Raw genomic sequence first — 24251 nt, 5'->3', positions numbered from 1 at the left:
AATGAAAGGTTTCTAAATTGAGAACAGGGCTCCCTCTGCTGGTACTATGGCGAACTTCAATTGAAAACACTTGCAACATGGATTATTGAGGCTTGCCATCACAGGAAACTTTTCCTTATTTTGTAAAGTTACGACCACAAACAGTATGTTATGTATTTTGTTAGGAACTCATGCGACGTGGGCTCAAACTCTTTCCACAGTCCATGTCAAGAAGCACGCCAGTAAGGTGTGTTGACAACATGGCTGCTTTCGCCCTCTGAGTCCGTGAATGTGGTTTGTTGGGCATCATCTGTATGAATCACAACTGAAACAAAATGAAATTTAACATGGTTTTCCCATGTTAAATTCGAATTGTTTTCCGAAATCACTTCTACTAGTCACCAGATGGCGCTCTTACACATTGTGCGTTTAATCCAGAACTATTTCACCTGGTCCTTCCTCTTATAAAAATGTCTGCAAACCCCATAGACTTTTCTTCATTCAAAGTAAATCGTGTCTGACCAATCCGAGTGTCAGAAAGCGTATAATAACATAAATCATTTCAAATATGTTTTTTTTTCTCTCTCTCTCTCTCTCTCTGCAGAAAGCACAATTCTAATGGATTTTATGTGTATTTATTATTTCTTAAGTAGCGCAGTTTTTTTCTTGGTGGGGTAGAGTTGGAATGATGAGATGATGAGCCCATACCTGTCCGTGGGAGGGGCCCCAAGTCACCGCAGCCCTGTGCAGGGATCAGGTCCCTCTGGTTCCTGCTGCTGATCCCTCTCAGCTGACGTCAGGAGAAATGGCGGAGCAGGATGGCAGCGACACCTCTCCTCCGGAGTCCCAAGGTGAGCTCTAATGCCGCGGCGACTCTTAACTCCTATAAATAATTTTTAACTTGCAGACATTCCGTCTGAGCCACAGCTCAGCTCACCTGAGCTCCTCCGGTTGTTTTTCCCCCGTCGTTGTTTTAAGGTCTAAACTATAAACAAACTCGGGTTCCCCACCGGTCGGTCACGGGAATGGGATTATCTGTCAACCAACTCACCCAACCGGTTGCTTTACTTTATTTGTGCTTGACTTTTTAACTCGAGCCGCTCTTCTTCACACCACTCGAGCCTCTTTAGTTGTTCATTTGTATTTGCCGTTGAACGACATTGTGAGCTCCTCCTGACAAACACCTGTTGCTGACATTTTGTCAGCTGGTCTCCGTCAGAGCTTCCTCCCTCGATGTGTGACAGGTGGATTAATGGATAAACGGAGGTTTGTTATAATGGAGACTTGGTGTAGAAAAAAAAAAAAACTCCTTTAAATTTGGCTTATTGATAAACTTACCACCGTCTGAGAAATGAAATGAAATTGCTCCTTAGACCGGTGTAACTATTTTTCTTTTAGCATCTATTAATAGATTACAGCAAAGGATTAATCGAAGTAGAACTAATTGCTTGTGTGAGTGAATTTTAGTATTTTGGATAGAAGTTCTGTTGAATGTTTATCTCTTATTACTTGAAAGAAAATAAAAGAGAAACTTTTTCCCCCCACATGTAGCCACACCCCTCCAGTCTAATAGGGATTGAGCAGGTGCTTTTTAATTTATTGTTAGTGTACTAACCTGCTGTGACTCCATGACTGGAATTTGTCATTGTTTTGTCTTCCGTAGTGTGGCGTCTGATGACTGAACGTTTTCTGTTGGGAGGGATTTACAAATGAAGATTAGCGTCTTGTTTTACAGTGTAAATCACTTTCAGTCAATTTCTATTTTTAGCTATTAGTACAGGATTTTGGCAACAAAAATAAACAAGTCAAAAATATGAATTGTACTTATGAGAAGTTAAAACGAATAATGGGTAATAAATCAGAGCCTTATCTTTTCTTTTAGAAATTTTGCTCTTCGGTTTATATGCTTGCTAGTATGATCTTAAGTTTATATGAAAGTATAGGTGTTACTTGTACTCCTAACCTTTTATTCACAGAAAGTTTTAATCGGTTTGTGAATAAAATGATTTGCTGTTTTATTACAAATAATGTCCAATCAAGTAGGCATGTGCTTGTGTCCTGTATCGAGGAATAACAGGTTTTAAAAACTTATGATTCCTGGATTACTAAACTTCTCACAACACTGTGGTCACTATAATATGTGTTTGCATACAAGAAAAAAAAAGTGTCTCAATATTTTTAGCTGCAAAGACCCCGATACCCTGATAGTGATCCTATGGAAACAAACACAAACATGCAGGTGGCAGCATCATGCTGTGGAGATGTCCCCAGTCACTCTAACTACGGTGACATTATTTTAAAGCAGTAATTGAAAAAGCCAAGAGCAGCTTGCTTGTTTGATTGTTGTCTAGTATTAGAATAATAAAAGGTGTGCATATTATAAAAAAATATGATAATTCATGCTTTTTCTACTTTAGCAGAACGAGGGATATGTACTTGTTCTCTGGTTTAAAATAAATGAATTGGATTAGGACTAGTTGCATTTGTAAATATGACGAGTCCATACAACTGTGGTATTTTTACTCAATCATTGTACTGTGAAAACTTAAGACTGCCCGATACCCACTGAACTGCAGCAACAACAAGTTTTTACTCTGAATACAGGCCCCGAAGCCTACGCCCTGATGCTATGAATGGGCATTCAGTGTTGGCTTAAGCATGATTAGTTTTAATTGTAAAAGTCTGCACACTAATGCCAGTGAAGTGTAGTTTCTCCACTACACTTTCCTTTCTCCAGCACACCTGAGTCACGTTAATGGCCTCATTTCCGTCCATTAGTATGATTAAGATTGCATGTGAACCTGAATGATGTTCTGATGAGAAAATTCAGCCAACTGATTCAGATGTGTTGGAGAGGATTTAAAAGTTGCAAGATAGAATTTAATTTCTGTTGTTTTGTCTTGTCTTTGAATAATTTTTTGGGTACTATTGGCTTTTATTTGACAGTAATCAGACAGGAAGGGGGCAGAGAGAAGTGGGCAAAGACATGCAGCAAAGGCATTGAGGATGGGAGTTAAAATCGGGACGGCCTGTCGAGGTCGAGAGCCTCCGTATGGGAAAGGGACATGGTGCATGAGAAAATATTTGTTTTCACTCTTTGCATCTCTCCATCCTCCCTTTCTTCCTTTCACACCTACTTCCCTTTGTCCCTCCTTATTTCCTTCCTTCCTGGTGCCTTGCCTACCTGCCTTGTGCCCCAGCTCCTTTTCCTTTCTTCAATATATTCTTTTTTTCATCTTATGTTTATTTTGTTGTCCTTCTCTGTGCCCTACCCCGTCTTTGTAGCCATCCTTCCCTTCATTTTTCATTTGTCTTATTCCATCTTACTTGTGCTGTAGCTTCATTCTTTCCTTCCTTTGCTGCCTTTCCTCTTTGCCAAAGTTTTTCTGTACCCTTGTCCTCCTCATTTTACTCATTCAAGCCCTTCCTTCTTCCCTTCCTTCTTTGTGTCCTAACTCACTTCCTCCCTTCTGTCCTTTTCAGTCCCCTTATTTCATTGTGTTAATCCGCTTTCCTCTTTCTTTCATTTAGTCCTACCTGTCTTTCAGTTTCTGGTTGCCTACTTATGACATATTCACTGTAGGAATATTAGGTGTAAATTTGTGTTAATATCCCAGTATCAATACATCTACACTTAATTATGAACTTCACTTACCTTTTTCATGTAAAAATCCTATTTGTACTGGTGTCTTATTGCCACACTGAATATGAGTGAGAAGGGCGTGTTGCAGAGCCTATCACGTTAAAGTCAGGTGTAGGCTTACAGCACTGCTGTGTCCTGTGGGGACAAAGATCAGATTGCTCGTCCATGATTGTGTTTGTGCAGCACATGCTCTCTGAGGAGATGAGGCTGCAACTATTGGCCTGAATTCCTTTATATTATTATTACTGGAAAAATTTCCTTTAATAGAGATATTAAATGAATAGCTCCAATGACAAACTACTGATTAAGCATTTTGACTTCACAAATGTATAAAGTATATTCACAGTCCTTAAAACTTTTAACATTTTGCCTTGTTATTGCTATAAATGTTAGTTTTGTATATTAAGATTGTATGTGAGTAGCAGCAAACTAGTCCATAATTGTGAGGTAGAAAGAAAAGCAATGTTTTTTTTTGTTTTTTTTTTTAAATAGTGAATAAAAATCTGAAATAAAAAATACATGTACACTGGGGAACCCAGAGTTAGTACTTCTTAAAACTATCTTTGATTTATTTTTAATTTTTATGTTTGCTTGCTTATTTGTTTGTTTGTTTGTTTGTTTGTTTGTTTGTTTGTTTCTGGGTGTGGGAGAATATGCCAGAAGCGGTTGGTACGCTGAGTTTTTTGGGAACATAAAAGAACAGGTTGAATATACACGCATCATTCGAGTATAACTTGCTACCAGAAATTGGCCCATATAAAAATAATATGATTTCTCTTTAAGTGGAGGCGGTGGGTGGAGCCATAAACCATGTGCTCTCTGGACTCCTTCCAAGAGCAATGGCTCCAGTACTGCATTATTTGACTTGGAGTGGTTGCATCCAGCAACAACTGTGCTTCTTTGCTCTGACGTCCACCTGTCAAACTCCTACTTTTGCACTGTGTCACTGGTCCATGTGCTGCTGTTGTCAGGGAAACCCATTACGTTGTACCGGCTCACCTTCCACTACTGGAGCTGCACTGAATATTTTATCGACTCTCCTAACCTCTTTTCATCCTCCTCGTCCCTGTGTGCGCATATCTTTGTACAGTAGAAGGAAATGCTATGTGATGTAATTCTCCTGGCAGATTTGCAGATGAGATCTAGGGGACTATAAAGACGGGAGGTGGGGTGTGTGTGTGTGGAGACAGCAGATGCAGCATCCTCCTGAGGAGTGCAGGAGTCACTTGTGCGGTTCTTACAGACCTCTGCGGAGCCAGTCTCATGGATTAAGTCTTCTTTTCTAAGCCACACCACCAGAGAGCTCATCCTCATCCTCACTCTCTCTGCTCGCTGGTCCTCTGAGCTGCTGCATTTGTCTGCATCCCTTTCCTTCTTCTGCACTGCACTGGGTTTATTCTTGACTCATCATTTTTTTTTTTTTTTTTTTTCCTTTCTTTGGCCGTCCTCAAAATTACTTTATTTTTGTATCATCTGCAAACCTTTTCAGCTTCAAAGTACCTCGTTTAACATGGCTATGGGTATTTATCTGTAAGATACCTGCATCTTCCTGAAGAAGAGCGCTGTTAGGGGTGACCCTGACCTCCAAAGTCCTCCGGAACAGTTCCCTATCTCCTTTGGGTGGGGTGGGATGGGCAGGGCTCGGGTGAGTTAGCCTGGGGGCTCGAGCAGTTGCAACAGGGCAGGCGATGCCGGATAGGAAAGCAAAAGGAGGTGGAGGAAGTGGATCACCCAGAGACAAGTGGAAGCTGAGGAAGAGAGGCAGCCGGCTGACGATTCAACCGCTCTTTACCATCACTGAGGAAGAGGAGGTACAGAGACGGAGGGAGGCAGGCAGGAAGAAGAAACGAGGTATGAAGGAAAGTAGACTGACTGGGTGTCCAATGTGACCGTGCAAGTTTGAGTGTGCGTTAATGTATCTAAATTAAGGGCATTTTCTGGGACAAAGAGTTTATAATTGAACTGAGGAAACTTTGAGCATTCTCCAGAGAGTCGGAGCTGCAGATGCTCTGAAAATGTGACGCACAAAATATTTGCGGACTTCTTTTTTTTCTTCTTACTGTACGGCTCATTATATATTTATACTCAAAAGTAAAATCTCTTGCTGCACTTTGCTTTATGGGGTTTGGATTAGAATGGGCTTCGCAGACACCGTTGGTGTGCAGGGACTGTGATGATGGACACTTTTGTTTGTGCAAGAAAGAAAATTAGCTGAGGCTGCAAGATTAGGTCAAGACAAGGACAGCAGAGATGAGAGCGGAGGTGCAGTGTGCTTCACACGTGTATGTGATGGCAATGCGTTTGTAAGCAAAGAGGTTCTGTCAACACCCCAGCATACGACTGCAGTCGCAGCAGTAAGAAATATGCAGTGCTGGGACTTTCTCTTAAATTGGCAGGTCTTCAAAAGTTAAGTATTTCTGGTAATACTTTAAGAAGAGACTGGAATTGCAGCTTTTGCCTGTTTCTGGTCAGAAGATACCATAACTGACAATAGAACATGATATTACCACTGACTAACAGGCTTTTCTTTAAAATAGCACAATAGAACTAAATGCACATCAACATTGGAAGAAAAACCTGTTAGAGACTGCAGCTGGCGCTGTGGTTCACACTCCATCAGGATGACCCTCAATCTATAGCCAGAGCTACAATGGCAAATTTTAGATCTTACCAATTTGATGTACAGCAAAACTTTTTGCTTATTTTTCACTGACTCCATCCTTTGACTGAGCTGATCTGCTTTGCAACTAAAATGGGGAAAAGTCTCAGCAGAAGTCTTTCCACGTTACAACTATGAACGACTTTGCCTTCCCAATAAAATGCACCGTCAGTTTGAGGGTGAAAAATGACATAAATGTGTAAAAATACAAAGGGTTTACATTTTTTTGATATGTACTGTGTGTTTTAACTGGAAGGAACATCTGAATGTTTTTTTTTATTCATTCTATTTTGACTGTTTAAGTTGCTTTGCAAATATTTTCCCTGAAAATTATCAGATGAAGTAATATTGTCTTTAACTCGAATCACAAACTTTGTGGAGAATTTGAAAGTATAATAAGGTGGCTACTGAGAAATGTCTTGACAAAAGCAAGATGGCAAACTTTCAGTTTGATTTTTGTTTTTGCATAAATATTGCTGTTTGTGAGAGCCTAGCAGACATTCTTACGTTTGAGGCTGAACCACGTATGCAAGACAATGCAGCTCGAACCACAAAATTATAAAACGCACTGTTGTTGCACCTTTCGTCCAGAGCTGTAAAGGAATACTCTCAACCCTGCCCCCTTTGCCGCTCCGGTGTTTGGAGGTTACAGTTTGGCTTAGCATTAGCAGCAGCTAATCCTCTCAGGCTGCAGGGAAGGAAGGAGCTGCACACTGTGCCTGCCTGTTACCCCCTGGCCTGGACGGCAGAGCATTAATCGCCAACTCTGACCATTTAATCTGACTGGCGATGAATGCAGATAGACTGGGGGTGGGGAGGGAGTGCAGACAGACAGACAACGAGCGTAGGAGGAGGGAGGGGCAGATTAAACTGTCACACTCTCTCTTATATCTCACTCTGTGTAACACATATTCATGCAAAACGGCATAAACACACATGCACACGCAGACAAAAGGATGGGGACTGGCGTGTCAGCAGCGGTGACACTGACTGACCTCGCTCATTTTCTAAATCTAATTTAGAAAAAGCCGGATGGAGGAGTTTTCCTTTTGGTTTCTACCTGGACTGTGGACTTTGTGGTTGAGCTCAGATTCTGCCAGGAAGAATGCTTTCAGGAAGTAGTAACCTTGCTGCCGACCCTGTGATTGATTTAGCTGAAGTGGACAGACCAGGCAGGGTCAGAGGTCCCACGTTTGGATTAATACATCTGACATTATGAACAACTCAGGTAAAACCTTGTGCTTTGGCCAACTGGACGATCTGTATTAAATAAAACTTTATTATATTTTGATCAATCAATAGGTGAAGATAAGAACTGTGGGAAAGAGGAGTGAGAGGGCATAAGATTGGGTTTTATTATGGTCAGAAGTCAAAGAAGGTACTTTGACTGCATCGTTATGCTTTTAGTTCACAAAAATCTCATTACCATCTGGAGATTTTTGTACTTATATTCTGTACAATATTATATTTTGGCAGGGAAAAAAACCCCTAACTTTTATCTCCAAAAGTTGAACTCTTTATGAACCAATCTTCTATATGTACTTGAATGCTGTCTGGCTAAAGTCATGTGCTATGTTAGTTATTTTCAGCTGATTTTTATCACCGAAACCAAGGACAGATATGAAGGGCGATAAATACAGTTGATTTTCACGAGAAAACAAAAGTAAAATTGGAGATGCACAGCAAAAATGTCCTTTTCACCACTTAATTTGTCGGTTTAAACATCTTCAAACACAAACCACAATCTTCCAGTTTCTGAGAAGCCCCGCCCCCCCCTATTTATGCTTTGTAACGTAGTTATTACTTAACCCACATAGTTGAATCTTTAAAATAAAAAATGTTGGAAGCTTAAGAGCAGCGTGACAGGAAGCCTCTACTGTGAGCAGGTTCAATTACACCACATAGAAGGTTTAATGTGTTTGCGGATGGTGTTAAACAGCAGGCGAGTGTGCACAAGCAAATGCACTTTGGGCTATCGGAGGTTTGTTGATTCAGTGACCTCTGCAACAGATGGATGCCTGTGAGATGCACAGGAAGGACACAGCTACGCTGAAAGTATATCGGATCAGTGGAGAGGTTATTGCAACTGATTGTTTTTTTTTTTTTTTAATATGCTGTTTGTACCAACAATTTGATTTTATACTTGTTATTATTATCACTTATTTGGCATGAGGTGTCCGTCGCTACTCTGGCATGAAATATTCTAGCGTTTTTAGGCTATTGGGTTTTTACTACATGGTTTTCATAAACTCCAAGTGAACGTTCATGTTTGAAGCAGAAATGTAAGGCAATGTTTGGGTTGATGTTTAAATTTTTCATTTTAATGGATAATATTGCTTCATATTATGGGGATAAATAGGAAAATTATATTGCTTAATATTGCAATGACAATCTCAAATCACTGCAGTATATAAAACATATGGAAAAATAAACTAGAGCACAGAAAAAATAGCATTTCTACACTCTAGTTTCTATCTATGTATGAAATGTCCATTTGTCCATCTGATCTTTTGTTATGCAGACGTTGTGCTTACAGCCTAACTTTGCAGTAAATTCACTTAATTTATTTTGTATTTTCACATAAATATTGCATTAAGAACTTAAGTATGTAAAAGTATGAAATTTTCTCAGGAATACATTGTGGGGACACAATGTATGATTATTTCTGTATCTCCTCTTTACTTTCTTTCTGTTCCATAATCAGTCTATAAACTTTAACCAGTTGGTGACAAAATCATGTTTGCACATTTAGTGCAGTGAATTATTTCAGCTGGCTAAAATATGTGCTGTTGGTGCATAACAGCTGAATGAATGGGACTAGGATGTCACATCAAAATCCTACACCGAGTTAGTATGAAGAAGACACTTTTGTATCTCATTAAATATGTATTTACCTCAACATAGTCTCGTGTTTTGAGCAAGTGCTTGTTCACATATATATTTGATAGCCTCTGTGTAGCTTTCTTTTGGGCGATGGATGCGCACTGCTTTGTACATTTGTTTTAACAACAGCAGAAGGGGCTGTACCAAGATAAGTGGGGCACAAAGTACCTCGCACTACTGAGCATCCTGTTCTGCATGCTGCACTGAAAATACAGTTTATTTAAGCTTTCACTTCTTGGTGAATCCATTCACATAAACTCCACTATATTTGGTGTTGGTGTTTTCCAATCACTTTGATATACTGTAAGTAGGAATTCACCAATCAGGCGGTCAGAGGCCAGAACTATGTGCCCAGAAATCAGCTGCTACATCTCAAATATATGCTTTGACGGATCGTTTGAGATAATGCAATGCCTTCATTTGTGCTACATTCAAATCTGTGACATCTACCAAAGATCCTGTAGCATATTTTTTCCATTTGATGTTTTATCATCAGAATAGGTAGCTCAGACCTCAAAAGGAAACTAGACATTGTCAATAAGAAAGGACCCAATCAGTTAGTTCAGACAAGACTAATGTTTTGCCCTCTCTTAAGTTACTCTATATAATAAATATGTTTTTAGACATCTTGTAAGGATTCCTGTTCAACTCTCTAGATATTCATTTCATAAATTTCTCACTAGGAGAAGGCCTTTTAGGCCAGACTCTAAAATGAAATGAGCAGGTTTTATCTCATCTGATTCTGACCTTTCCTGGATGAGTTGTGGGCAAAGTTGGCTATGAGGGAACATATTTGAATGGGACATTGAACACACTGAGGTTTATTCAAAGCTTTGTGAATCAAAACAAATTGCCAGTTGTGGTGGCGTGCTGCCCCCTTTCCCCTACTTGATGTTGACCTCAGAAACGCAAATATATATTCTCTTGCACATTTTTTTTTCCTCTAATGTCATGCCAAGCTCATAATGAGTTTCTAGACAAATATCAAGTTAAATATTGAGATGCGGGAAATGATCCTTTCCTTTTTGAGCCGATCTTTTATATGAGGAAATGGATTTTCAGGCGCGAACAAAGTCCCGGTGCTGCCTTTCTTGTTGTAACAATAGTCATTATGACCACATCTACCTGAGGCAATGCAGACCTGTGAATGCTTGTGTACACACCTCTGCAGCTGCCCCATACACGGTGTCACACAATACCCAGTCAACTATGACCTGATGTCTTTTCTCGACTCTTTTTGTAAGTTCGTGTAAAACTGTTAAGCCTGCTGTGGGTGGAGTCGGCGATGTCAGACGCATGAATGAAAGTACACAAGAAATTGAGAATCGGGAGTTTTAAATAGACACTTTGTCTAACCTTAGACACCGGTGGAGTCAGATATGAAATCTGTACTTTGCTCCTCTTTTGCCTTGTTGTGGGTAATTACTAGACATGCTGTGGTGTTGCTGAAAAGATAGGAAGACCACATGAGTGTTGAAGTGTATCATTTTAGTTGGGCTTGGAGGAATTGAATGAATTGTGATATTTACCTCTTCCACACAAATTTCTGTTTTATTATTCTAGTTATATTTGTACATAACCCTGTTTTTGTCTTCTTGACTTACTAGTGGCACTAATATTTCAACTCAAAGGGTTTATTTTAGTTCTTTTCCATCACATCTTAAATAAAGCTTTGTTTCCAAATGGCTAAAATTAAGAGCTGAGTCACCCTGGAGGCAATAGAACCAATGATCAATAACTCAGCTCTATGAGACGTTAATGTTGGCGATAACAAAAAAAAAAATGTGATATTGAATATTTTTTTTAATTTTTTTCCTATTAGTAGAGGCAACCATGTAACAGAAACTACAGGCACACTCTTAGTCCGTTTTTATTCACACAGCTCATAAGAGGTGCTTGTTCTTACAAATCTTAGATTTATTGCTGCAAGCATGTTCCAGACATATAAACACATCTCTTTTTTTGTTTGGACCTTTGCACTATAAATGCAGCTACGGTATGGCTTAAGTGTATCAGAATGCAGCCTGCATGGAGTTTGCATGCACTCATGTAAACTCCATGCAGAAAGACCCCACATGGGAATTTGAATGCAGGACCTTTCTTTCTCTTTATTTTGGTTTCAAAAGTATGCACATCTCATAATGAACATGAAGGGTTTTTTTTTTTAAATTCTGTGATATACATTAACAATTTAAATTGGTAAGTCAAACCTCAGTGAGAATGAGAAATTGTCCAAGAAAAGCTAAGTACAGATATTTTATTGAGATTTTTGACCTTGGTATTCAGGATTATGACATGCAAGTCTCCACCATTGTACTATGATAATTCACAACTCATTGTCAATAATAAAGACTGTCAATAATTCCTATTAATGATTAGTTAAGCAGTTGCATTTGGACAAATTTACTACCATGATAGTAAAATCACTGAAATGAGCTTTGACTTCTGACGCGTAAATAATTATACTACTACTAGGCACAGTAAAAAGAAAGCTCCGGGAGTTATGAAAGTTAATATGGTATGGTTTTAAATATTTTGTAGAGTAAAACATTATTTAGAGAAAATCTATGTTTTTTTTAACAATTTAATTAATTTAACAGCTGTGTAAAGAGTAGATCATTTTTAAGTTGAAACTTTAGATCAGATATTTCGATGTTTTTCTCAAGTATGCTTAGTGAGAATCATTACATGGGAAACACTCATTCCTAACTAAATAGAGTGATGAACCGGAAAATCCCGTCATTCTGGTCCTTTCAAAGGTTAAAACACTATTGAAATCTAATTAAATCACTTCCGTACCTACACACTGCAGGGATGCAGGTATTGTTGTAATGAATCTCAAATTGAGGGTCTGATGAAAAACATCATCTTGTGGGAATAATGCCGACTGTAATTCGGAGGTAAAACTTTTATGGCTGAGGGTGATTTTTCATTTTTCCATCTTGGACCAATTAATCTCCACTTGTGACTTAATGTTTTCATGGCTCCGATGTATCATAGTTTTTTTTTTGTTATTGTTTTTTTTTTCTTTCCATTTCAGTCTCTTTGCTCAGTGTTTGATACCAATCTGTTTTTCTTCTCAGCATCTTACTCCCAGTACAGGTCTGAGGATGGTCGAGGGTCTTCAGCCTCTGGGCAGACCTACTCCCCCACTGGGACACCTATACCCCCTCCCATTCCTAATCGGACCACCAGCAAAAACACAAGTACTTATGCTGCTACCAAAACAGGTAACTCATTTAGAATAAATGTATTTTACTGAAAAAACAACCTGCCAGTTTCTCCTGTTTGTTTGTTTTTACCCTTCTAAATGGAAGACTTGCTAATAGTACTAGTAAACTGTGCTGCAGACTCGTTGCTCTTTAACAAGATTGATGAGAGACACAGGCTGGCCCGTGAGCGCAGGGAGGAGCGGGAAAAACAGAATGGTGAGCACCCTTTATCTTCATGTGTTTGAAAGTCATTCAGAGGAAAATTGATGTTTTAAAGCGAATCTGTGGCTGTTCCTTTATTCTCTCCTGACATTTTGCGGCTGAACTTGGTTGGCAGCTGTGAAGTGTCTGTTTCCCTGGAAGTTACATAAAATCCAGGGTGAACCCAGGCATCCAGTTGCCATGGATTCTACCTTACATAATACGCCAGTAAATCAGGCAGGTCTTAGGAAGGCTGAAAAGTCAAAAGCTGTTTGTTACACATGCTGATCATGTTTTACATAAGTCAAAGATCTGACTTCATATAGGGATTTACTTTGTGCTGGAAGTTTACAGCATTCTCACGGGAAGTGCCGTTGACCCTTCTCCTTGTTGATGTGTGTGTGCGTGTGTATGTGTCTGAATTTAATTATGCGAGTCAAATTCCAACTTGTCTGTGCGTACGTGCATGCAGCTGCCAAGGAGGCCCAGTGGCAGGCGCGCGAGGAGAGAGCGAGGCAGCACTATGAGAAACAGTTGGAGGAGAGGAAGAAAAAACTGGAAGAGCAGCGGATCAAAGAGGAGAAAAGACGGGCCGCTGTGGAGGAGAAGCGAAGGCAAAAACAAGAGGAGGACCGGGTATACATCCATTTGGGGTTTTTTTATGCTTGACGAGCCTCATCTGAGAGTTAATAAAAGATAAATATGAGTGGCAACCATTACGGATTGCTCATAAGTTATACAAAACTGCAATGTTATGAATATTTTTTGACATCACATCCGATCTGTTTGGATAAAACAAATTCAACAAATGATATACGTTCATCAATTAATTGTGTATACTTGCTTGTATTATAGTGGGGAATTCAAATATAGTTAGAAAAAAAATCTCTAAAAATTGTCCCGGCTAAGTTTTCTGGCATTTAGCAAATATAAATAATTTTGGCTATTCTAACTAACCTAAAATCAAGACAATTATGAGAAAGAATACGTTTGTATCTTTTATTTGGTGTATTTAATCTTCTGGTTTCAAATGTATAGACTTGGCTTCAAGTTTTTTTTATGTTTCAACAATGCTTCACATACACGTGGAAGCTGAAATTTAAACTGTAACGCTTTTCACGGGGGCTTTTATTACTCACACTCACCCTGGTTCATTTACACTAAATTTTATCTGTAAGTGAAGTGATTTGGATGATTTGTCTTCTAATTTATTTGGCATATCTCACGCAGCCGTAAAACTAGTGTACGAAAACACTTTCTTCACTATTATTATTAGCACAGAGACTGAAGAGATTATATTGAGCTTGTTCAAAGCCTAAGAAGTTGCCACATTGAGGAATTTCTCTTTTGTTTTTCTGACTGAAGGTGCGTCATGAGGCAGTGATACGCCGCACGCTGGAGCGGAGCCAGAAAACCAGACCAAAGCAAAACCGCTGGTCCTGGGGAGGAGCGCTGCACACCAACACTCCAAGCATACCAGCTGGTACTGAAACACATTCATACCCGCAAAGGCCCTGTACTAACACATCGAGTTCGCCACAGAAATCACAAACTTTTCCAGCCGCCTCAGCTTGTCAGAATTGTTCTGCCATGTTTATTTTTGCACTTTTCAGGTTCGCTGCCTTCTGTTGTTACTGCTTACTCACACCCTTCTCTGCCTTCCCTGTCTTTCTCTCTTTCATCCTCATGTTCAACTTCTGTCTGACTCATTCCCTCCTCTATCTCGTCTTTGCTCTTTCTCGGCTCAGGTTTTGTGGAGTCTGCTTTCCTCTGTCCACTCGACCTTGCTGGACTGGAGCACATGCAAAGTGCTTTCAGTTTCTACCGCAGATACGGATTGACGTCCCACTGTGAATATTATAGCTCTGTATCAGTTGGCTGGCTAGTTTTAGAGCACTAGCAGTAGTACACATGTAGACCTATGTGGGCAGCATCGTTAGTATTTGGTTAGCAGCGCACCACGTTAACCAAAGTCGTATTGCAAAGACGCAACATTTCCATTTAGCACTAATTAATTTATTTTTTTTAGGAGTTGGTAGTTTTCCAGTTCTAACCTAAATTAATGAATGCATAGAAACTTAAAGTCTGCTGGGTCAGATCTCACTTCCTTTTGTTTGCTGTCATTAATTTATTTTTCTCATTTTGACTGTAGATGCTGACAGAAGGTCGGTGTCCACCGTGAATTTATCCAAACACACGGATCCCATCATTACCAAGCGCCTCTCCTCCTCGTCTGCCACACTGCTGAACTCGCCTGACAGAGGTAATGAAAGTCATGACATGCACATGTCACTTCCTTATATTTTTGTATCCTTTATATGGGATTGTTCCACAAGACTTTTAGCTGAGAGTTGGATTGTGCTAAATCTTTGTTGTAAAGGTTAATAAGAATATTTGACTTGCTGTTAGTCTACAGAAATTATGAGAATTGGAATTTATTGAGTGTTACTTTGTCCCAGTTAGCGTAGATTCATTTAGCACAACGTTTTTTTTCTTTTTTTTCTTTTTTTTTTTTTTTATATATATATCTTCATTTATGTCAGGCCATGTACACACACAGATAGATCTTTATAAAAAAATAAATATCTCTTCCACATTGTTTTCAAAAATAATGTTGTACACATATTGTAAGTTAAAACACAAGACGATGTCTATTGGGAATTGTGTCGAAGCAAGTATGTAGAAATAGTTTGTGCATTATTTGTCGCAGCCCAGTTTTTCTATGTAAACACACAAACACAGATTTTTCTCAAATCTTCTCTTTGGTTGGCACATTTATAAATAACTTTTTTTAGTGGTATTAGGCGGAGTTTTGTGCGGATGAAAGACAAAAACATGTAAAAAATGTATTTGTTTTCCCAGATATACCGTACGTGCCTCAGATAGTGGTTTACAGTAGCATCATACTTATTGGACAGGTTGGGGAATATTGATCGTGTTGTCTAACTCTTGGTGGGGTTTCTTAAACTGTTTATTGTTTTTGAAGTATCTTTTCTCGTGCACAGTTTAAAACATCATGTATCCTCTGATGTTTATATGTTGCTGACAGGCTTACAGATGAGAACAGCTTCCACCCCTGTAATAAGCAAAGCTCAGTCCAAACCCCGCCTACATCAGGGGAAGACCACGCAGCACAAAAACACAGGTTTCATCTAGGGCGCTTTTGACTTCTTATGTTATGATGCACAGAGCAGAAAAGATCATGGGCTGAAAACTGCAAATGAAAGTAAAAAAAAAAAAGGATGGTTCCTTTAAAATTAAACGATGGACGTCTGCATTCTGATTGCAGCTTATTCTTAAATTACAACTCACAACAGTTCACTGTGTTATGAATGAGCACATGCTTCCACTTGAGTATTTAATCACTAGGATTGGGCTCCAACGTAACCCCTTTCTATAATCCTTTGTAGGATAATCCTGTTTTTTTTTTTTTCTTTTTTTTTATGGGAATGCTATATATGCATCATGGCAAAAAAAAAAACTAAAAAATGCCATGTTCTATATTATCAAGTTTGTTTACCGGTTAATTCAATTTAAAACCTTCTTCAATACCTCAATTGCTATACCAAAAAAAAAAAAAAACAATAATTAGGCAGAATTAAAAATTATACATATGCTATAAATTGTTTAACAGTACCATTCGTTGAGCATTCATCCCTTCAGTTTTCAGCTTATTGGTATCTTTTACTTGCATACTTGTGAAAAGTATTTGCCCCATTACATCACTTCTTTTTTGCATATTTCATATGGCCAAGACATTTTAATGTCAATCAAAGATAAACTGAGCAAATATAAAAAGCAGTTTTTTTATGTGGTAATTCATTTATTAAGGACAAAAGTTATCTAAACCAACCTGCCTGACACATAGAGTCAAGAAATAATTTAAATATCCAACAAGTTAATAAGATCTAAGTGACGTTATGCCCCAATCTAAATAAATTTAAAGATTGATATACCTTTATATCTATCAGTCTAACAAGGGAATAATAGTAAAAGCCAAGAGGTGTCCGGACTACCAAGATTGTTCCAAGAGCACATCATCGTCTTATCTTGGAGGTCATAAAAGAAATTAAAACATCTGCAAGCCCATCTTTGTTCAGTTTGAGAAAGTGACTATGATTTCCTAAGAAGAAAGAAATTAGGCAAAAGTAGAGCCTTCGGAGAATGTCCAAATAACTCAAAGTTCACAAAATTAACTTCCCAAAGAACGTTTTGGGCAAATAGTCCATGGGTTGATGGAACAAGATGGTAATCGGGAGCACATCAGCAAGTCCAGTGTTAAGATTTTGAAGGGGCTTGGATACACTTCAGATTTAATCCTGTTGAGACGCTGTGGTGAAATGTCAAACAGGTTTTTACAATTCTGCAAACAGTGGCTCAAAATTTCTCCACTTATTACCAACACTCAATGACAGTTTTTGCCTCCAAGGTGGGCAGAGACATTATAGCGGCCAATTTCTTTTTCACACAGGGGCAGGTTGGTTTGTATAGATTTTTTTTTCCTTAAAATTTGAGTTCTCTTCAGGTGTTCACTCCGAGTACAAATTGAAATTTGTCTTATTTTTTCCTTAATAAATGAAATCATGTTCCAAAAACTGATGTTTGCCTTTACTCAGGTTATCTTTATCTGACGTTGAAATGTGCTTGATCTATTGAAGTGTGCCAAAACAAGGAAAAACAAAAGAACTCTGGGGTGAAAGTACTTTTTCAGAGCATTGAAAAAGCTCCAATAACCCAGCCCTGCCGCACTGCATGCTTTGCCTGATGTTGTGTTAATGTGGGTAAACAGATTAAAATGAACATTATTTATATGTGTGTTCCCAGTGAGCAACTGGGGGAGTTATGGTCAGATATTTAAACTGCTTGTATAAAATCCTGGGAAGTCTGGTTTTGTAATCTGATGCTGCATTGTGATATTTTTTTTATGCTGCAGCCTTCTGCTATTGCTCTCCTACCTGCATCTTGCCTTTTGTGTGCAGTTCACTTCAAGGTGTTTGCTTCCTCTGATACTTACCAGTTTAGCGCATGCAATGGGGTGTCCACTTGACTTCTGTTCACCTTTCACTTTGGATAAGCAAAGAGAAGTTGTGCTGGGCCTGCGGATGGTTTATAATCTGCTTTGACTGACTGCTTGGGCTGATAAGTGGGTAGGTAATAGTTTTAGCTGTTATCAAAGCTCAGGTGTTGCATGCGTCTGTGTTCAGGACTCCGCCGACTTCCGCTGACGCCATGGGAGAGCAGCATGGTGAACCGTCTACAGCAGCCAACACACTCATACCTGGCCCGGAGCCGCAGCGCCATGAGCTTGTCTGGAGAGCAGTCAGGTAACACACAGCCCCGTCCACGCTTCTTTCATTCTTGGTTATCCTAAATTTGATGACAGACTTTCTGCAATCACTCATAAATCTTCACCTGTACAGTAGAAATAAAGTAATAATATTTCAACAGAGTGTCTTGACCTCGAGGGTTTTCAATGTTAATAAGATTTGAGTGGACTTAAAGCATTACACTGTCCCAAACTGCCTTTGCCAGCCTGTATCAGGGCAGCCGAGGGGCTCTGTTGTTCGCTCCACACACACACACACACACACACACACACACACGTAAACAAACACACGCACTGAAGCAGACCGCAAGATCCTGGTATCTAAACTGTTTAGGAAGTATTTACCCATCGACAGGGCTGGCTGCTCCTCCTGTCTCCGTAGCAAAACGTTTGCAAGGTTACTGTGTGAACTTTGTACAACTTTGCATTGTCTTTTATACAATAATCGTATATTATTTTTAATATGCAAGTGTTTTTTTTGTTTGTTTTCATGTTGAAAACTACAAATTTCATAAAGAATTATTAAACATTTGTGGGTAGTTTTCATCTTACATTGCCAATTATGTTGTTTTTTTTTTTTCTTTTTTACAAATTTATGCAAGTGCATTGTACCAACTTTAATAGGAAATAAATATATCCAATCGCGAGATCAATTAGAAAGGTGCATTCATAAGAGTACACATATAACTACTACGTGCTCTGGGTTCTCCATATGCATGTGGTAAAGTTCCTTGTTTTCCTAAGAAAGGAGGTACTAAGGAAAATATGTTGGGAGGTAACGGGCTAAAGCCTTCACCTACATTCACCTGTAGGCTTAAACAAAGTTCATTCCGTCTAGTTGTCACTTTGTTCTTTGGCCTGACATTAGACACATTGGGCACTTTAGCTTGTTGTTCATGTTGTAGTTTGTACATATGTCCTCTGTTTGGTGTTGGGTGTTAAGTGTAATACTGACTAGCTTGTCCTGATTGAATAATAAACTAAATATGTTTCCCTCCTCGGGGTGTTTCTTGTTGTTAGGTAATGTCTGTATATATATGTTGCGCTTCTACTAATCTGTAGCAACTAACAGCTTCTTTCTCTTCTGCTTTCTTACTACCAAAACATCACCTTTACATTCCTGTTACCCTTTGTTTGATCTCCCTAAATGCATGGCTTTATTCATACCATTCACCTAACTTCCTTTACACTTCCACCTTTCCTTCTGAACTTTATTTTTATGCGCCTTTTTGCCAAATCTTTTCTGACATCCCACAAATTCCCACGCTGTTCCAAATCATACCTGCTCCAAAACACTCCAAACCTCCCCGCCTGCCTTGTGCATCGTCACGGTAGCCATGCCTGTGTGTCCTCGCTCAGTTTCCTGCCACCCCATGGGCGCCGTGTCATTCAAGACCCTGCAGGCCCAAGTGCTCCCTCACTGTCGCAGCCAGGACAGGAACCTGAGCAGAGAGAAAGCTTCGCCGGCCTCCGCCGCCACTCGGAGGAGGACCACAGGGACTATGCAGGTATGGAAGGAATATTTCCTAGCACAAATGTTTTTCAAACGGTCACAGCGTCTCAGTCTGGAATCAGGTCTGGGTTTTGACTGGTCTGGCATAACACATGGGAAGGTTTTGATATAAATTATTTGATGGTTGCTTTGTACAGTTTGGGTTTCTGAAAAAAAAAAAAGAAGCATCTTGCCAGCATAATGCTGCCACCATCTCGCTTCATCACAGGGATGTGTCGGACCTCTTGGACGCTTCTTTAATTCTTCCTTTTCTCACCTGTCCATTTAGATGGATAGATCCATTTTATTTGAGGGTATCAGAGTTAAGGAGGTTGAATAAATATCTATGTCACAGACTTCAATTTTATAAACTTGAAAACCATGCGTGATTTCCTTCTGACTCACAATGTTTGTCACGTTTTCATTTGGTATGTAACCACGCCAATTTTTTTATTTCATGCTGTATAAGGATGACAGCATGGGATGGTACCAATTTGCTTAGATGGTGAGGGAACAAAAAGCAAACGAAGAAATGTGTATTAATATTTTTTTTTTATCATTGCATCTTTAAAAATCCATGTAAGCATAAGGACCGTGACAGCGTCAGGAAGTCTTGGAGCAACCTGTCCCTTCCACTGGCTCCTGTTCTGACGTTACCTCCCAATAAGTCCTCCATTTCTTCAGGCAAAAAGTCCAACAAAGCAACACCACCCTCTGCTGGCAGGTAGATGAATCTATTGTTCTCTCCAAAACGAATATGAAGCTTGAAAAAAGTTCTTGTTTTGACCTTACCTTCTAATATAACATTTTTATTCTCGTTTGCTCACAGACCTCCACAGAAGACGCTGGGACGTCCCCCAACTCCCAAGCTGCTTAAATCTCCCGTTTCAGATGATCCCGGAAACCTTCGTCCTGTCAGGGTCACACCTGAGCACTCCCAACCCTCAACGCCAACAGCAGCTCCGAAGGAAGAAGGAGAAGAAGAGGAAGAAGGGAAGATTTTCAGTCCTCCTCAACCCAGACCTCAGCCACTGGGTGAGAACAATCCCCCGAGTGAGGCACCAGCTGAAGTCAACGGTCGGTCATAACGACACAAAAGTAAATCATGCTGGAAGGACGAATTTCTTCAACGATTCTTTTATGATGTCTTCCAGAAACTACAAGCAGTCCTCCAACTCAGAAACCTTCAGCTGGCACCACAGATCCAGAGGAGGCCAGTCGGATCCTGGCCGAAAAACGGCGGCTGGCCCGGGAGCAGAGGGAGAGAGAGGAGGAGGAGCGGAGGCAACGAGAGGAGCAGGCGAGGTACGGAGGCCCTCTGAGGACATCTAGCGGTGTCGCCAACGCTGCAGGTTGACTTGCATCAACGTCATTTGTTTCTCTCCGCTCAGATTAGCAAAGGAGGAGATGGCCCGCCGTAAAGCGGAAGAGCGAGCGAAGAGAGAAGAGGAGGCCCAGCGTCTGGCAGAGGAGAGGAGAAGGCAGGAGGAGGAGGAGAGAAAAGCTGAGGAGGAGAGGCTTCAGAGGGAGAGAGAAGAGGCAGAGAGACTCCAGAAACAGGTCATAGGACACGGCAACCTTTTTTTTTTTGGTTTGGTTCCATGATTATAAGTACTTTTATATGTATAAAAACACAACATTTAGTTTATAAAATATATATATATATATATATTTCTTATAATCAATTAAGAATATATTAATATATTTTAAGCAGAAATGTCATGTCATGACCTAGATAGTAATTGGGAAACCGGAATTTTTCCTAAAACATTAAATGTCACAATTGTAAGCAAAAATAAAAAAGACACAAGTGAGGAGAGAATAGCTTTAATCTTCAATAGTATCATCATCTGAGTATTTTTTTTTCTATTCTGATTCAGTGAGATTTACATGTTGGTGCCGAATTTAGCTGAGCTCTGTCTCAGTGCTCGTCTCTGTGTTTGGATTAGAAAGAGGAGGAGGAGTCTCGATTGAGGGAGGAGGCAGAGCGACTGAGGCAGGAGAGGGAGAAGCACTTTCAGAAGGAAGAAGCAGAACGATTGGAGAGAAAAAAGGTGACGTCCTTAAACATTAATAAATAACCCATCCAAAAATCCTCTCTGTTTTTAAATTAAACGTTCTCCCGTCTTTACCTTCTGCAGCGTCTCGAGGAAATCATGAAGAGAACCAGACGCTCAGACACATCAGATAAGGTAAAAGCCCATATTGGTTAAAAACCGAAAACACGCCTAACACACTTTCAAAATGTTTATTCTCATTTCCCTCATCTCCAGAAAGTCAGGACCGGAGACGGCGCAGGTAACATGAACACACCTCTCTCCTCCCAAAAACACCTCTCCTCTGTTGTTCCAGTGAAGGATGCCACTGATAGTTACTGTTCTTGTTCCGTCAGTGAGCCCTGGTTCTCCTGCAGCACCTGCAGCCACCGTGCCTCAGACAAACAGCAACAGTCACCAACCTGACCTCAGCCCACATCCCAGCACCACTCCTCTGAGCCATCCTGACCAGAGGTGGTGTACAGCGCAAACAAATTACACCGCACAGTTTCTATCCTGTTTATTCCGTTTTTTTTGTTGGGTTTTTTTTTTTTACTCCCACTCCGTTTTTGACAGGGAGAACGGGGCGTTCGAAGAGGTGATCCCGCTGCCTTCACATTCCAGGTTGTCTCCTCCTGAAGGAGAGGAGGAGCAGCAGGAGACGGAGGAAGAGGAGAGTAAAGTTTCTGTCGTAGCCTTCATGGAGAACGGTCTTCTAAAGCCTCTGAGTGCAGTTGAAGATCTATCAGCCCAGCAGGGACCAGGTCAGTAGGACTTATTTCGCTTATCTATTGTCTTATTATACCTACAATTGGATATGTGTCATGTTATTTGTACACTCAGGCTCACAAAAGAAATATGTGAATGTTGGTGTTTGTGGATAATTCCTAGCAGACGTGTTCGACAAAAATTACACCAGTTTTTACGCCGTTTTCCTACACAAATGTTGCACTCATCTAGTATAACTGTAGGTGGTATTGGATCATGTTGTCTGGTACAAAGTGCATAAAAGTATTAATACTCAAGATAACTTCTGCAAGAAACAGATGACAAAATTGCACTGCAAATATATTGTACAGGACTGTTCAATTGTAGATGTGTGTGTACAGGAAACACTCGTTCCTTCAAAAAAAAAAAAAAAAGTACTTTATTCCTTCATATGTTTAGGTCAGTGAGTTGTATTGCATTTATTTATTTGCTCTTATTACTTTGCCTTTTCTTTTTTGAAATTCAGATGTAGCCTGAAGCCGCTTTGGAGCGTGACGACTCCACAGCCATGGAGACGGGAGAAGCACTCGGAAAGAGGCAGAGAACCATGGAGCTCTGAAGACTGAACCAAAGGAGAGATTAGCAGCACCATATTTATATTCTCTTTCTCCTGTGGCTGAAAACGCCATTGCCATGTCCCGAAACCGGTGTCTCCAAAGAACTCCAAACAAACAAACAAAAAAAAACAGACAACCTTTCCAAGAGAAGTGTCTTTTCCTTTAGGAAACTCAGGCAGAGTTCATTTTCTCGGTGACATTCGGTCTTATCTTCTTGTTCCCGCCCAGTTCTCCGACGCCCCAAAATCACAAGACAACTTCAACTCCTGAGATTGAGTGAAGAAAAATTTATTAATTTTGTAAACTGAGATTACCTTTTCATTCTCCAACCGTGATACTTGAAGCATTTTTGCTGTAGATGTTCTTTAATCTAATTTTCAGCGTCTGCAATGCGAAAGGAAAAGAAAGGCTCTGATGCAGTTTTCGTGTAGTTTCGGCATTTTCGGTTGAATCGGTACTGAAGAGGTGGTATGAAGGCACTAAGTTATATAGAGGCTACCTGGAAATGTCAAGTAATGCAATGTATTCTGTCTACAGTGTTTAAAACTAGAGGTTGTAAGATTGAGACCAGGGTGATTGAGTATTACAAACTTTAGTTTCAGTAATTATTAAAAGAAGATTCTGTTTTTATCAGGCAACAGAGACATAGGGCATAAACTTCTGATTTCCGTTTAGCTTTATTTAATTGATGTACAGATAAAATGTGATTCTTCTGGTTGCCTGCGTCCTTTTTTTGTTTTTCTCTTCAGAAATTTGCTTTGGGTTGAAGCCATTTTGTAGTTAAAACTCAGTGAAAGCTGTGTCCTACAACTTGCCCCAGAGTACTGGAAGTACTGGAAGAGTTTTACTTTTTCTTTAGCTGGGCTGTGTTAGAAGCTGAATTTTGTTCGGCTCAAAATGACTTGAAATAATTTACATCTGATACTGAATCAAAGAAATTAATAATTTTCATGAATAGATGCTGCTAATTGTGAAGTTGCGTTGCAAGCTGTGTAGGGCGACATTGTTTCCACACTGAGTTGAAGGTGAATCTGCATTCCTGAGCTTTGGCATTTGCAGCCAAACTCTCCCAGGTCTTCCTTTCGATGCAAATGTCTGAAGCCAGATTAAATGCTCTGTCCCCACAAGCAGCTTCTCATACATTTTTCACTCAGCTTTTGTAAAGCGTAGCATCAGTACGTTCTAGTTGTGAGCAGGAGGTTTCTACCAGCTGGACTGTTGACATCATGGTGACTACCTACTTTTGTAAATATTACCAAGTGGAAGTTTTCTGAAAGACCACAAAGCTTTGAAAGCAAACAAAACCTTTAAGGACAGTTGGGTGGGAAGAATTTTTTTTGAACCATTGTATTACTGAAGTGTAAAATTATTACATCTTCATTTGTTGGCAAATTAAACATTTTGGACCCGATTAAATATTCACTCTGGTTTTCCTGGATGGACTTTCTTTTACTTCTTAGAGCAAAGCAGGCAATGCACACAAACAACACAGGCG

General features: G+C 39.8%; 1 protein-coding gene across 11 annotated transcripts; it reads left to right on the top strand.

Moving 5' to 3' along the window:
- The first annotated feature begins 715 nt into the window (after positions 1 to 715).
- Positions 716 to 23159, top strand: map7b (microtubule-associated protein 7b). 11 transcript variants are annotated; one of them, XM_015029747.1, is made up of 20 exons: positions 716 to 830; positions 12248 to 12394; positions 12515 to 12592; positions 13050 to 13213; positions 13943 to 14060; positions 14326 to 14427; positions 14730 to 14840; positions 15627 to 15722; positions 17782 to 17901; positions 19239 to 19411; positions 19980 to 20119; positions 20225 to 20472; positions 20550 to 20700; positions 20787 to 20955; positions 21345 to 21449; positions 21537 to 21587; positions 21669 to 21693; positions 21788 to 21905; positions 22008 to 22195; positions 22666 to 23159. In XM_015029747.1, the coding sequence occupies exons 1-20, from the start codon at positions 785 to 787 to the stop codon at positions 22674 to 22676; spliced, it is 2361 nt and encodes a 786-aa protein (XP_014885233.1). In that variant the 5' UTR covers positions 716 to 784; the 3' UTR covers positions 22677 to 23159. The 11 variants fall into 11 exon arrangements, with proteins under 11 accessions (XP_014885233.1, XP_014885239.1, XP_014885238.1 ...); XM_015029744.1 differs by lacking the exon at positions 716 to 830 and adding an exon at positions 4546 to 5473 and having other exon boundaries at positions 20225 to 20430; XM_015029743.1 differs by lacking the exon at positions 716 to 830 and adding an exon at positions 4551 to 5473 and having other exon boundaries at positions 19263 to 19411.
- Positions 23160 to 24251: the final 1092 nt, after the last annotated feature.

Source organism: Poecilia latipinna, unplaced genomic scaffold (genome assembly GCF_001443285.1).
Source record: "Poecilia latipinna isolate Pla-1442-1.1 unplaced genomic scaffold, P_latipinna-1.0 Scaffold161, whole genome shotgun sequence".
Lineage (NCBI taxonomy): Eukaryota > Metazoa > Chordata > Actinopteri > Cyprinodontiformes > Poeciliidae > Poecilia > Poecilia latipinna.
Note: the sequence above shows the minus strand (reverse complement) of the source record. Positions and strands in the feature narration are given on the sequence as shown.

Coding starts and splice junctions, on each gene's coding strand:
- map7b (XM_015029742.1), top strand. CDS start 5,311: ATGCCGGATAGGAAAGCAAAAGGAGGTGGAGGAAGTGGATCACCCAGA. Junction 14,061..14,325: donor CACTCCAAGCATACCAGCTG/GTACTGAAACAC, acceptor TTCTCGGCTCAG/GTTTTGTGGAGTCTGCTTTC. Junction 20,701..20,786: donor CAACGAGAGGAGCAGGCGAG/GTACGGAGGCCC, acceptor CTCTCCGCTCAG/ATTAGCAAAGGAGGAGATGG.